The 12,479-nt window shown below is 32.7% G+C and overlaps 1 protein-coding gene across 2 annotated transcripts in view; it reads left to right on the plus strand.

Moving 5' to 3' along the window:
- The window catches only part of cnsta (consortin, connexin sorting protein a), a 132,037-nt gene that overhangs the window by 47,297 nt on the left and 72,261 nt on the right, over positions 1 to 12,479 (plus strand). The window contains exons 3-5 of one of the 2 annotated variants that reach the window (XM_039748804.1): positions 1,744 to 1,820; positions 2,161 to 2,545; positions 11,538 to 11,743. In XM_039748804.1, coding sequence (XP_039604738.1) covers positions 2,212 to 2,545; positions 11,538 to 11,743 — 540 coding nt within the window. In that variant the 5' untranslated portion in view covers positions 1,744 to 1,820; positions 2,161 to 2,211. The remainder of the gene's footprint in view (positions 1 to 1,743; positions 1,821 to 2,160; positions 2,546 to 11,537; positions 11,744 to 12,479) is intronic. The other variant, XM_039748805.1, reaches the window with a different exon arrangement.

Genomic DNA, 12,479 nt, shown 5'->3' on the forward strand with positions numbered 1-12,479 from the left:
ATTTATTTATCTTGTTTATTTGTATTTGTGCATGTTGCATAAACATACAAAATTTTGTGAGTAAGCATTATTTTATATGGTGCCTGCCTATTACATGCTTTAAATTTAGTTTTTCAGTATTACTTTAGTTTAATTGAGTTGGTACTACACAGCAAGTCAGCGGTGGGGATTAAACCTACAACCTTGTAGTTTACTTTCCAGTGTCTTACCCACTATATTACACTTTCTCACTGTGAAATTTGTAATCATTGTTGACATGATTCTTTCATGACCATGTTACGTTTTATAAGACAAGTTTAAGCCAAGTTAAGTTTAAGTTTTAAGTCAAACTTTCATTCATATGTGGCCCTTATAATATTTATAGTTTGTAGACCTGTTTAAAGCTAAATCTGAACGTTCATATTTCTTGAGTAGCACTACAGTAGATGAATTTTGATTTAGCTGTGTGTTGCATGACTTGTACTAGGTTCTGTCAACATTGACAGTTGCATGTTTTGATTGAAATCAATTTTTTTGTCAAAATAGTAATGTTAACTTTTAACAGAATTCCATGTTTAATTCAATTTTGAAATATAATGGTGCAAAACCACAGAAATGAGTTGAGGCCTCACCTGTCTTTGCATACATTGCCAGCCATTGGTGCAGCACCCATAGCTACAGTAGTTTCATTGAATTGAGAAAGAAAAATTCAAGACTCGGGTAAAAGTAAAACATTCATTTGGCGCACTTGTTGTCCTCTAGGGTGTCAGTCTAATGACAGTCACTTCCTGTTGAGATCTCCCTTTTAATCTGGGGTACTGGTGGAGCTGGTGGGGGAGTAGTAGTAATGTCACATGTAATGGTCGTTTTTCTCCACATTAAGTATGGAAACAGAAGTCAAAAAATGTGCAAGGTCCTTTGCTTTGTTCTTGTACTTTCTTAAATCAGTCCTCATTAGACACTCAGAAATGTCCATGTTTGATAGTATATACTTAAAAGTATATTTACAGTATATAGGCATGCTGTTTTTTTATAACCACTAATAACTGCAGTATGAGAGAGGTTTAAAAATTCTTGATCCTTAACCTTTTACATGTAGTTAAAGATACATATATTTCAAATCCAAAATTCAGACATTTATGATTTATCTTGCTCGTCTATCCAGATACCTTTGTAATGTCAAAAAGTAGTAATGACATTCTAGACATTCTGCTTGTCATTTAAAAAATATGTTTGATACAGCATTGCAAAGATCAGTCGAATTTAGATTTCTTGCACATCTTTTTAAATCTTAATGACGTTCAGTTGATTGATGTGATTTATGAGCAAGTACATATCTGACAAGATTTTGAGGAGCTGTTTGAAAATGACTACTGTAAAATGCCTTGTGCTGGGAGTTCCCTGTGCTCTGAATATAAAAAAATACTGAAGAAAAACTGTGGTCAGAAATCTGAAATTTTGCACAGAGCTAGAGTTCCATGTACTTTATGGAAGTAAATTTAGCATTTTAAATTTTTGAATGCCTGAGATTCTCAGGAAACCAAGTAATATATTCTGTTTCCATGTTTATAAAAATGGTTTCTGAATGCAGTGTTTGGTACATATTGTGGACTTTTGAGATGACAGCATACTTGAGGAGCCACCTTTTTTGCTGGTATCTAATGTTGCAACTGTCTTTCACCTAGTGTCCAGTACTAGTAGATGAAAGATTAATTGGAGCTTATTGGATGATTTTTTAAGGTATCTTTTTATTACCATTTACAGCCCCTCTAGAAAGAAACTGAAATGCTAATGCAACTGCAGAAAGGCATCTTAGAAGGTTGAAGAAGTAAATAAATTTGGTAATATATTTTTCATTTTTTACTTAAAATTTAGAATTTCATATAACAAAATTTGTGTTTGTTACATACAAGTAAATCATGTCACATTTTGAAGCTAAATTACAAGTGCCTTGAGCATGGGAAAAGCACTATATAAATAAAATGTATTATTATTGTTATTATTATTATTATTACGTTTTTGACATCTACAGTACATATCAAAATATTCTTTTTTATCTCCATCCATGGTTGTAATAAAAAAAACTTACCTGACAAGCATGCAATCTACATATTTTAATATCTCTATTATGTTAAATATATAGATAAGAAACTAAATCTTTGTTTTTTTTTTTATTTTTAGAAATGGCTTCAAAACTAAAGAGATTTTAATGATACAAAGCTTGCAGCTCCCATGGATGAAGAAGAAACACAAGAGAATAAATCAATGAAGCAACTAAATAAGGCTCTAGACTCAGACAACAATTTAGAGTCCGGGTCCAGCCACAAAACTTCACAAACATCTGATGTAAATAAGAATCAGATTCAGAGCCTTGTTAAATTATCCCAACTGGCCCAACAGGACAGTGACAATAATAATGAAGACAGTACTGCTAGTGAAACGGGGACTTTGATGCAGTGCTTGAAAAATGAGAACAACTGTAGCGTTTCGTCAAGTGCAAACCCAGAGCTACTGAAGGAAAATGGATCTCCTTCAAAAAGCAAAAAAGGCTCCAAGATGCATTTGGGTAAAAATTTACTTTTGCAGCATTTTCAAATTGCCGTTAGATCTAAATTTGATTATCTGATAAAATACACACTTTATTTTTTTGCATATTTTCTTTGTATTTGATATGTTATGACTTTTTACTCTTGATGCTAAAGTTAATTTTGCCCAGTAAAGTAAAAACATAAAGTACTCCTTCTAACCTAGTGTTTAAATAAATAGATACAGGTTCTCCAGTTACTCTGGCATGCCATGTAGTCATTTGGGATGTTTTGCATACTTTTAATTCCCTGTCACTGCCATTCATTTTTCTAAATATGTTTGATATGCTTTTCAGAGTTCAGAATTAGTGGCTAAGAAATGCCTTTTTTTTGTAAAACACTAGGTCATTGTTTTTGCTTTTGAAATTTCAAGTCTTTTTGGGCAAGGATTACTTAATTTGTTTCTCCTGTAATTTTTTTTTTTGCAAATTATACTTCATTATGGGTTTCCTCTTAGTTGTAATGATAATATTCTTTAGCTAAACCACTTCATTGTGGTTGCATATATTTAATCAGACCGCACAATCGCTGTGCAACTATGGCTTTTATTCTCTGACTGAACAATTCCTGCTCCTTAGAGAACGAATGTCATTTTTCAGACAGTCCAATGTTTACAGTGGTTTTTATAACAGATACATTGTTCATGAAGACTGAAATTGTTCACATTGATTTATATCATAAAGACATTTATATATTAGGTGTCATTAATTGTTTAAATAAAGCCTAGTTCAATAATATATCAGTATCAGTGCTGATTGGTGAAATTTGCCAAAGTGTTTTAGGAGCGAATATGCTGTGTTCACTGGTGACCTTGTTTACCGAATATTTAGGCTAGCTTATATAAATATTTTCTTCTCCCAGCGCCCCATGATGCCTTGTGAGGACACTGTGGCATCACAAAGCTGTAGCAGCAATTCACAGAACTTTCAGAAAGGCGTACTGTAAGCATACTCCACATTATATTTAAGTTACTGCCCGGTCTGATTCATGCATTCTTGGTGTCAGTATTCCAGATGGGTTTACTCCCCATGCATTTAAAAAAAAATTTTACAGTACAGTATTAACATTTGAGGGGTACATTAGCTGACTTTAATGAGAATATTCTGAAAACACTTTGCTATCCTGCATGGAGTAATTATGTGTTGTGTCTTCACTACTGGATTAAGCTCCTCATTATGCAGCATAGATCATATGCTGACAGGAGCAGTCCTCCGAGTATATAACGCAAATCCCTAGACTTAAAGGCTCTCTGGGTGTGCAGATATTTACCAGTAGGTATATTTTATGTGCCAGCCCTCTGAATCTCAAACAGGAAAGTGCTGGTATACAAAGCAGTGCAAACCAGTCTTTGGGTCTTGAAGGACAGAGCTGCAGCCAAGTCACTGCACACTGGGTCCATATAAAGGAATGGGACACATACTGAATACTTATGTAATTAGTGATGCTGTTTAGCACCTAATCAGAACATACCTTAGGAGCCGGTAACCCCCCACAAAGTCAGAAAACACATAAAAAAATAAAAAATAATATTAATAGAGAAAGATTTATTACTATTCACAAGGCATTTCTATCTTTTTTCATAGAAGAATCTCCACAAATCAATTGGAAACAAAAATGATGTGCCAGCTGCATACAAACTCCTTGTAAATAGTAACAATTATTATTATTTCACAGGGTTTAAGGTTTGTTGCACAAGCATTTGGCTTGTGCCCCATTCTCTTATATGGACCCGGCATGTGGTGACTTGGCTGCAGTTATCAGGCCTCAAAGTTTGATTTGTGCAATCTGTGAGCACATTGACATATATATATATATATATATATATATATATATATATATATATATATATATATATATATATATATATATATATATATATATATATATATATATATATATATATATATATATATATATATATATATATATATATATATATATATATATATATATATATATATATATATATATATATATATATATATATATATATTTTACTTATTGCTAGTTTGTGGCAGAGTTAGCACTTGCCGCCTAACAACTCACATCACCTTTTTTGTTCATAATAATTGTTTCAGCATAGTTGACAAACACTTCTCTAGCCCACAGGGACACTTAAAAGACTATTGCACCATTAAAGCCAACTCAAAACTAGTTCAGTTCCTACTTTCCCACTGACTTTAATGCAGTTCCTGAATATTTTCATGTTTTAGCCAAACTCAATGGCAAAGTGGGCTCCATAGGTTTCACTTACAACTAATCAGTAAATTTTGAAAATATTAACTATGAAAGTCCTGAATAATGTTCACATACGTATAAGATTGAAATCTTCAAATTTTCTTTAACACATTGTGGTTTAAAACTTTTTTTCTTTACAAGTCTAAATGAATAACGAGAAAGAAATTTTAAAAATCGAGAGATAAAGAAACAGGAAGTTTTGTTACCCTGTATGTTTACATTACTTCTGTCAGTGATTAGTAGAAAAAGACAGCAAACAAACAGAAAATAACCGAATTTCATTTTCTTAAATTTAAAATTGCTTGCTTTTATTTTTTGTATTTGTAATACACATGTATTGAAGAGTAAGTTTGGCATTTATTTCATTTTTTCATCTAGAAGACACTGCACTATTTTAATCAATTTGCACTTGAACTGGAGTTGTGTAAGCTATGGCTAGGCATTATGATAAGACCAGATATTGATAGGTTGGTAGCTGAAGTAGATTACATGGATTCAGTTAAAAAATAGATGAATGAATGATCCCGGGAGATACTTGCATAGCCGCCAAACCAAACTAAGAATTTCAAAGGTTCGGGATGTATTTTATACATTGTGGTAGAATAAACCAAGGTTAATGGAACTTAAATGTAAACAAAACTTAAGAAACCACTTGGACAGCACACATACTCCAGTGCAACATGAGACCACCTATCCTTTTTAGTCAATGTACCTAGATCTAGATGCTTAGATTAAAATCACTATTCATTTCATATATTATTGTATCATCTACTTATTTTAAACACATTCAGGACTAGTGATGGTGCTTTTGAATTACTATATGAAACTGGATTATACTGTATTAGGCAGTCCTGGAGCTGTGAAGCACTGACACTTGACACTATGCCACCACACATCCTCTTTCTAATTATGTATTGATTTTAACAGTCAAAATAATTAATGAAATTATGCTTACAGTAATAAAAGGCACATATTTTTTTATTTCATCCAATTAGCCTAACCAACATCTCTGAGACATGAGCATATCTAAAGATAGTTGAGAATATAAGATTTCAGGCGGACAACGTTCAGGCTAAAGTTTGAACCTAAATAGGCTTCAGAAGCTATGACGAGTCATCAGCACATCCTTGGGGCCAGCAGTGTACTGTAATTAATATTTTATACAGCATCATTCACAGTGTACAGACAGCTAGGAGCTTAGTTCTGTTCTTTATTGCACTAAATTATGAACAGTAAACTTTGTGATACTCGGAACCTCAGGAAAAGTGATTCGAAAAAGGCAAAAAAATTTAATTGATCCCTAGTATGTTTATACCAATTTAAGTGCCAGTGTCAAATATGCTTGTACTGTGCAGTTACATCTATATTAGTAAATGACAGTATGTTTGTGAAACTGAGCCTATAAGTAGGATGTTTGCAATTGAGGCTGCTATTGGGAGGGATTTTTGGAAATGTTTTTGGAAACACTCCTCTCCTGGAAACTTGCACCAAATCCTAACATCAGTGGATTGTTCTATATTAATAAATTTGAAAGGTATTTGTGTATTGTTATTCATGTGGCTTTGGTTGCTGCTAAAAGAAATTCCCTGCTATTAGGGAAATTGGGAAAGCCTGTAATATAACAAAAACAAGTATTATCTTTACAGTCATTGGGTTATTGTAAGATCACATTTTAAGAAATCACCTTGAAATAAAAATTAAGAAATATTGGAGTCTATAAAAATTCAAACAAGATGAAAAATAGAGATAAAAATTCAAGTGTTTTGACTTGTGAACGTTATGTTACTGGCAAGTCAAGCTTCAAAATAATGTGTCAGGAAACATTAAACATATCATATTTGTGAAATATAGTTAAGGTTCATATAAAAAATATCTACTAAGGTGTCAAAAGCTGTGAGAATAAAGTGAAAGGAAAACAGTGACTATTTGAGCTTGAGATTATATGGTCAGGTGATGAATAGGATCCAAAACCTTATTGTTTTTAAGTTGTGAAATTTGGACCACTAAATAAATGAAACCCTATAAAAGTGAAACTACATTTTGAAACCAGACAATAGCAATAAAGTCTATGCTTTTTGTTGAGAAAAAAATATAATGACCTGAAATAACATAAGGTGGCGAACAAGTCTAAATGTGGAATCCGATATGAGCTTGATATGTCATCAAAACAAATCTCTTCATATTATCTTTTTTCATTAACAAAGAACTTTAAGCCATATACACATGCAGATCTAAAAAATTGTTATTTTCACATAAACATATTACTGAAACAAATGTTGTAAATACGTTAGTGAATTTACACTATGAAATGACTGAAGTCCATAGTGAGCCCTCTGTGTCTTTGTGCGGAAAGTAACCCTTGGGTAGAAACACAATGAAATCTATGAAAACGTTTTTCTTGCACTGTGCTATTTTCTTTTTTGAAAATAAAAATGATGATTCCAGACTTAATAGCAGCAATTTATGTTTTAATGGTGACTAGAAGATGAAAGTATAGCCTTAATACTGAGGCAAAGTTTGTAACTAGAACATCTATTTGATCTATCTCCAAAGCTAAATTTAATTAAGTAAACAAAGCACAAAAGTCTTGTAGCAAAATTCTTTTACCAAAAACAAACATAAGTAACTCTTTGTGGAATCTGTAATTTGGTGACGGCTGTAGAAAATAATTTGGCAAAGATGCTTAATACATGGTGCTGCAGGGAAATGGAAAATATTCAATTGATGTTCAATACACGAATAAACACATTACAAAATACATTTAATGATGAAATGCATAGGATATGCAGTTAATTATGGTAATCAATATTTATTCAGTATTCATTTTATGTTTTGAAGAAAACATCATGAAGTTGTTGTCCATTTCTCCGTACACATTCTGACAGCCTGTTGTGGAAATTCTGCATTACTCGTTCTAACATGCCAAGAGAAATGCCAGCGATTTCCTTGTTAATTCTCCTTTTTAGTTCAGCAATGGTTGCAAGACGTGTGAGGTACACTTTGCTTTTAAGATGTCACAAACAGTGAGATCTGAGGATCTTGGAGGCCATGGAATTTTACACCGTTGTGTAAAATAACACGCCTTCCAAACAATCGTCTAGCTCCTCCTGGCAACTTCTTTTTTTTAAGGCTGAACCTGTCTCAAAAATATGCAACCTTGTTGTAATTGCATGAGCAGACAGGACACAATCATGACGTCCTAACTGATAATGCCTAAATTCCCTTTGCGCAGCAGTCATACTATCACCATTCTTATAAAAGGTTTTCACAGCGAACACTCTTTCCACACCACTCAACTGCTGCATTATACAGTAACTAATGGAAAGGGGTTCTAAACAAGGTCTCATTGGTCCCAAACAAATTCCGATGCCCTAGGGTTGCCAACACCTAGTTCCAAAATTTCCCGTTTCCCTGCGCCACCCTGTATTTCTAACTATAATAAAATGATAATGAAATTAAAGACTAATATCAAATAAATATATCAAAAAACCCAAAACACTATAATAACCATCAAAATTTTTCAGTAAATATCATAATAGTAGTAAACCATACATGATTTGATTGTATCTCTGTTTTCAACCTTTCTGTTTAATTGTCATGCTGATGAAGTACCGTACTGGAGAAAAGTCGCTTAGAGAAGAAGGATTTTCTTTTGACTTCTATCTGAGGTTTCAGTAGCAAATTTTGTCACACATTTCTTGTGAGAGTTGTCTGTAGCTTAAGGTATTGTGGCCCATATTTCACCTTGTATTTCTTTGCAAATTCGTTATTATCTTTAATGTTAGACAAATGTTTATCTAGTGTTGATTCTGAGAGCACAAGAATGATTTTAATAAGGATAAATTTCTAAACCTAACATAACTTGTAAACCCAAACTCATTTTAACTTGTTCAAGATATTAAACTGAGTTTTTAAATTACATACTAAATAGTACAGTACTTGATGTTTACTTTATCTATTTATATTTATGGTAATAATGAAAAATTCCCTAACATTTCTATTAGAGTTGCTCCAATTGATTGGCCGCTGATCTGAATCTGTTGATTTTCACTGGAAAAGACTTGATCGGTGTTCGGTAAATCACAAAAAAATAATCATTTTAGCCCCTGCTTTTCTAGGCTTTATGTAATTTAGTTGTAGTGCCGCATGGTATTATGGTAATTGAGCTGGAGCATGTCTTTTTATTTTTTTATGTTTTTGCAATCTTCCTGTAGTGTAAACAAAGTAAGTCAAGGCTTGTTTTACAAGAGGCCGAGAGATGATTGAAATATTATCCTTTACGTTAAGGAAAGTAGAGTAATAAAAAGAGAAAAATGAATTGGCAAACAGCAAGAAAAGCTACATTAATGAATTCAGACCATTTTGTTTTGTCCTTTATATTAAAATGGAGACTGTTTGAGTTTGGACAGTAAGCTTGTTTTATTTAAGTGCAGCAGCATACATTTTCAGTTGGAAACAGAAAGGTAAAGATGAATTTGAAAGTGCTGCTTAATAAACAATAGGCTTGTTAACAGAAAAAAAATTGTCTTTTACTTATAAACTTGTTATGCATGTCAGCTTTGTGTCTTCTTGATAAAGAATTTATGAACATTTGATACGGTTTTGGCTTTTTTAAAGATTTGTACTGTGTTTATTATTTGTTGCTGTCATACAGCATATGTTTTGGTAAGAAACAAGTGCTGCATTATTAAAATGGTAATTCATATACATCTCAATAATCACGCATGTCTAGCTGATATACAGAAGAATAAAGAAACACCGATATAAACATAGTAAATGTATACTTTAACAGTAAAACAATCTGTAGTGCAATTAATGATTAAAATGATAATGCAGGTATTATTTATATTTAAGCAGTGTTTAATTGCCAGTACAAATTAAGTGATTGTGTGATTATGTATGTGTGCGATACATTGGTATCGGAATTGGCCGACCAAGTAATAATGAAATTGGTGATCAGTATCAGCCTTAAAAACCTCACCATGTGCTCAATTTTCTAGTTGAGGCACTTATCTAAAATAACAGTTGTCACCTACCGTAGTTTCTGCTTTCAAGATTTCAAAGATTTTTTCAGTATCATAACTTGATTTGGTGAGACTAAGTGACATTCTTTACTGCACTAGCAGCATGAAAGTACTAACAAAAGAGGATTGTTTTAGCAATACAAAACTCATAATTGTAAAATACCCAACATTATGACCTACTGAAAAGTGTGACTTTTAAGGTTTTAAAATATTAAGTATTGTTAATCAAATCAGCAATATTTTGTAATGTATAATGTCAGGAGATATTTTCATAATAACCTATTAAACTGTTTTATACATAAGCAAACCATGTTGAACATGATTCAGTTCTGAAATGCTCATACAAATCTCTTATAAAATAGCCCTTGGAAAAACATCCTGCAATGTGTTGCATCCCCTTACTTTTATGGTATTTTAAACATACTAGACTTCATTATCTTAGCTCACAGAGCTTCATTGCAGCTCATGCAGAGGTGAACTTTGACCAATCAAGACAAGAGCAAAGAGTCTAGAATCTTATGAATATTGCTGCTTGTGATAAGTGAATTTCACCTTAGGTTCAGTGCTTCTTGGCTTTCTCTTTGATTATATTTATATCTGAATTCCAAATTCAATGTATATCGACCTTCAAGCTCTTCTTTCAGTTGTGCTTCACTTTTGTTGACAATTATTGCAAATTGCATGTTTTGTATTAAGCTGTTTATGTGCTGTAGCAAAATAAACCTAACATGTTGGACTTAAAATCACTTAGCATACTAATCTGTTTAGCAAAGTAAAGGTTTGAGGTATGCCATCTGTTGGAATGTAGAAGGATCGCATGTTGTCATGGAAGTAACAATAAGATGTATTGTTTTTACATTCCCATTGATGATGCATTGAAAGCCTTAATACTGCTGCAATGGTTTATAGACCTACTATACACATAGAACAAAAATGTCTCAGTTCTTGAACTCTGGGTATTGATTATACATTTCAGAACACGTCAAAATTTTGGTAATACTCTGTTTTTTTTTTTTCTTTTTTCTTTTTCTACACAACTCTATTCGGTTGCAGATCTCACTAACTGCTTCTACTGTCTCACCTACACTGTACTTTCTCTATATTTTTTAAAAACAATGGCAGCTACCCTACTTTTTTCACTCATAGATCCAGAATAACAGAAAATATTTAGCTGTATACGTCATGAACTAATACATTTCTTTACTGGTACAATTTCTTTTATATAATAAATGAGTATAAAAACCATGCAGATGATTCCCACCAAGAGGAATGAGTAAGTAGTATATCTTTGATGGCCTTCATTCATTACTGAACATTGAGTGAACTGGTTATAACAAGCATGACTTGCTTTGCTAAGAAATAATAAGTTGTCCAAGAAAATCAAAGTTGTAGCACTCTTTTTTTTTTAAATATGGGTTGTTTCTTTTTCTTTTCTTTTTTAAGCCTTTGAATTGTGGCACACTAATGGTGAATTATGATTTGAGTAAATGAGGCTCAAACCAAAAGGTCTAAAATAAATGAACAGTTTTATTTCTTTTGAAACAGGAGTACTAAACCATGTACTTTATACTCTGCCCTGATGTGTCTGGTAGATGTTTTCTGTGTTGGATTTTCAGTTATGTAGGCTGGTACGTTCATGTCTTGTCTTTTGTGCATTACTTATATTTACTATAAGTTTACATTGAAAGTAATGTTGTAATCTTTTTTTTAGACACTGCCAATGAGGAATACAATACCACCTCTATGGACTTTATAGTTAATGGATCTCCAGTGTCTTTTATACCAGAGGATTTGGAAATGCCAGAAAAATTGAAAATTGAGACAGCAAAAAATAGTCGACCTGTGGATGATATGATCTCAATTACCAAGAAACCGGTTGACAAAGAATACAGTATGCTTCCGCATTATCTTCATCAGGTATTTTGTGTTCTGAGGATATCAGCTGAATGTTTTTAGTTTCTGTGAATAACTGTTTGGAACCACTGCGGTAAAACCACATTTAAACATTATTTTTAAAGATTTCCGCTGGTCTCATGTCTTCTGTCCACTGAGTTTCATGGCCCGTTGTAGTCTCTTCTTCTTATTTGTCTCCTTCAGTAGTAGTTCCTTTGCAGTATTGCTACCACGAATGGTTCATGCAGTTTCCTCTGAACTATTGATGTTAACATGTATCTGTATCCTGAAATCTGTGAATTAGGAATTATTTGGGTTGTAATTTGATATACAGGTAATTAGTGATTTTTTAGACTGGTGACTCTAATAAAACTTCTCTGCAGTAGAGGTGACTTTTATTCTGCTGTTCCTGTAGCAGTCATGAAATGACAGCTCTTGATGGTTTTTGCAACTGCACTTGAAATAAACTTTAAAGGATTTTCATTTTTTATGAACTGACTGACTTTCATTTATTAAAGTAATGATAGATTTCTCTGTCTTTTTGGCAAGCTGAACCGTTCATGCCATTCTTATAATTTTGAGTCACAGACCTAGTGAAAGGGGTATAAGGCCTTCAAAAAGCTCCACAAGTAGGCCCAGGCCTTTGTAAACTTGCCCAGGAATGGTATTACCCAAGGCTGCCATCCCCCAAACACTACTTCTGCCTGCCCAGGACCAAAGTAGGAAGATGGCTTTAAAAATTGAAAAATACTATAAATAT

Source organism: Polypterus senegalus, chromosome 3, assembly GCF_016835505.1.
Source record: "Polypterus senegalus isolate Bchr_013 chromosome 3, ASM1683550v1, whole genome shotgun sequence".
Lineage (NCBI taxonomy): Eukaryota > Metazoa > Chordata > Cladistia > Polypteriformes > Polypteridae > Polypterus > Polypterus senegalus.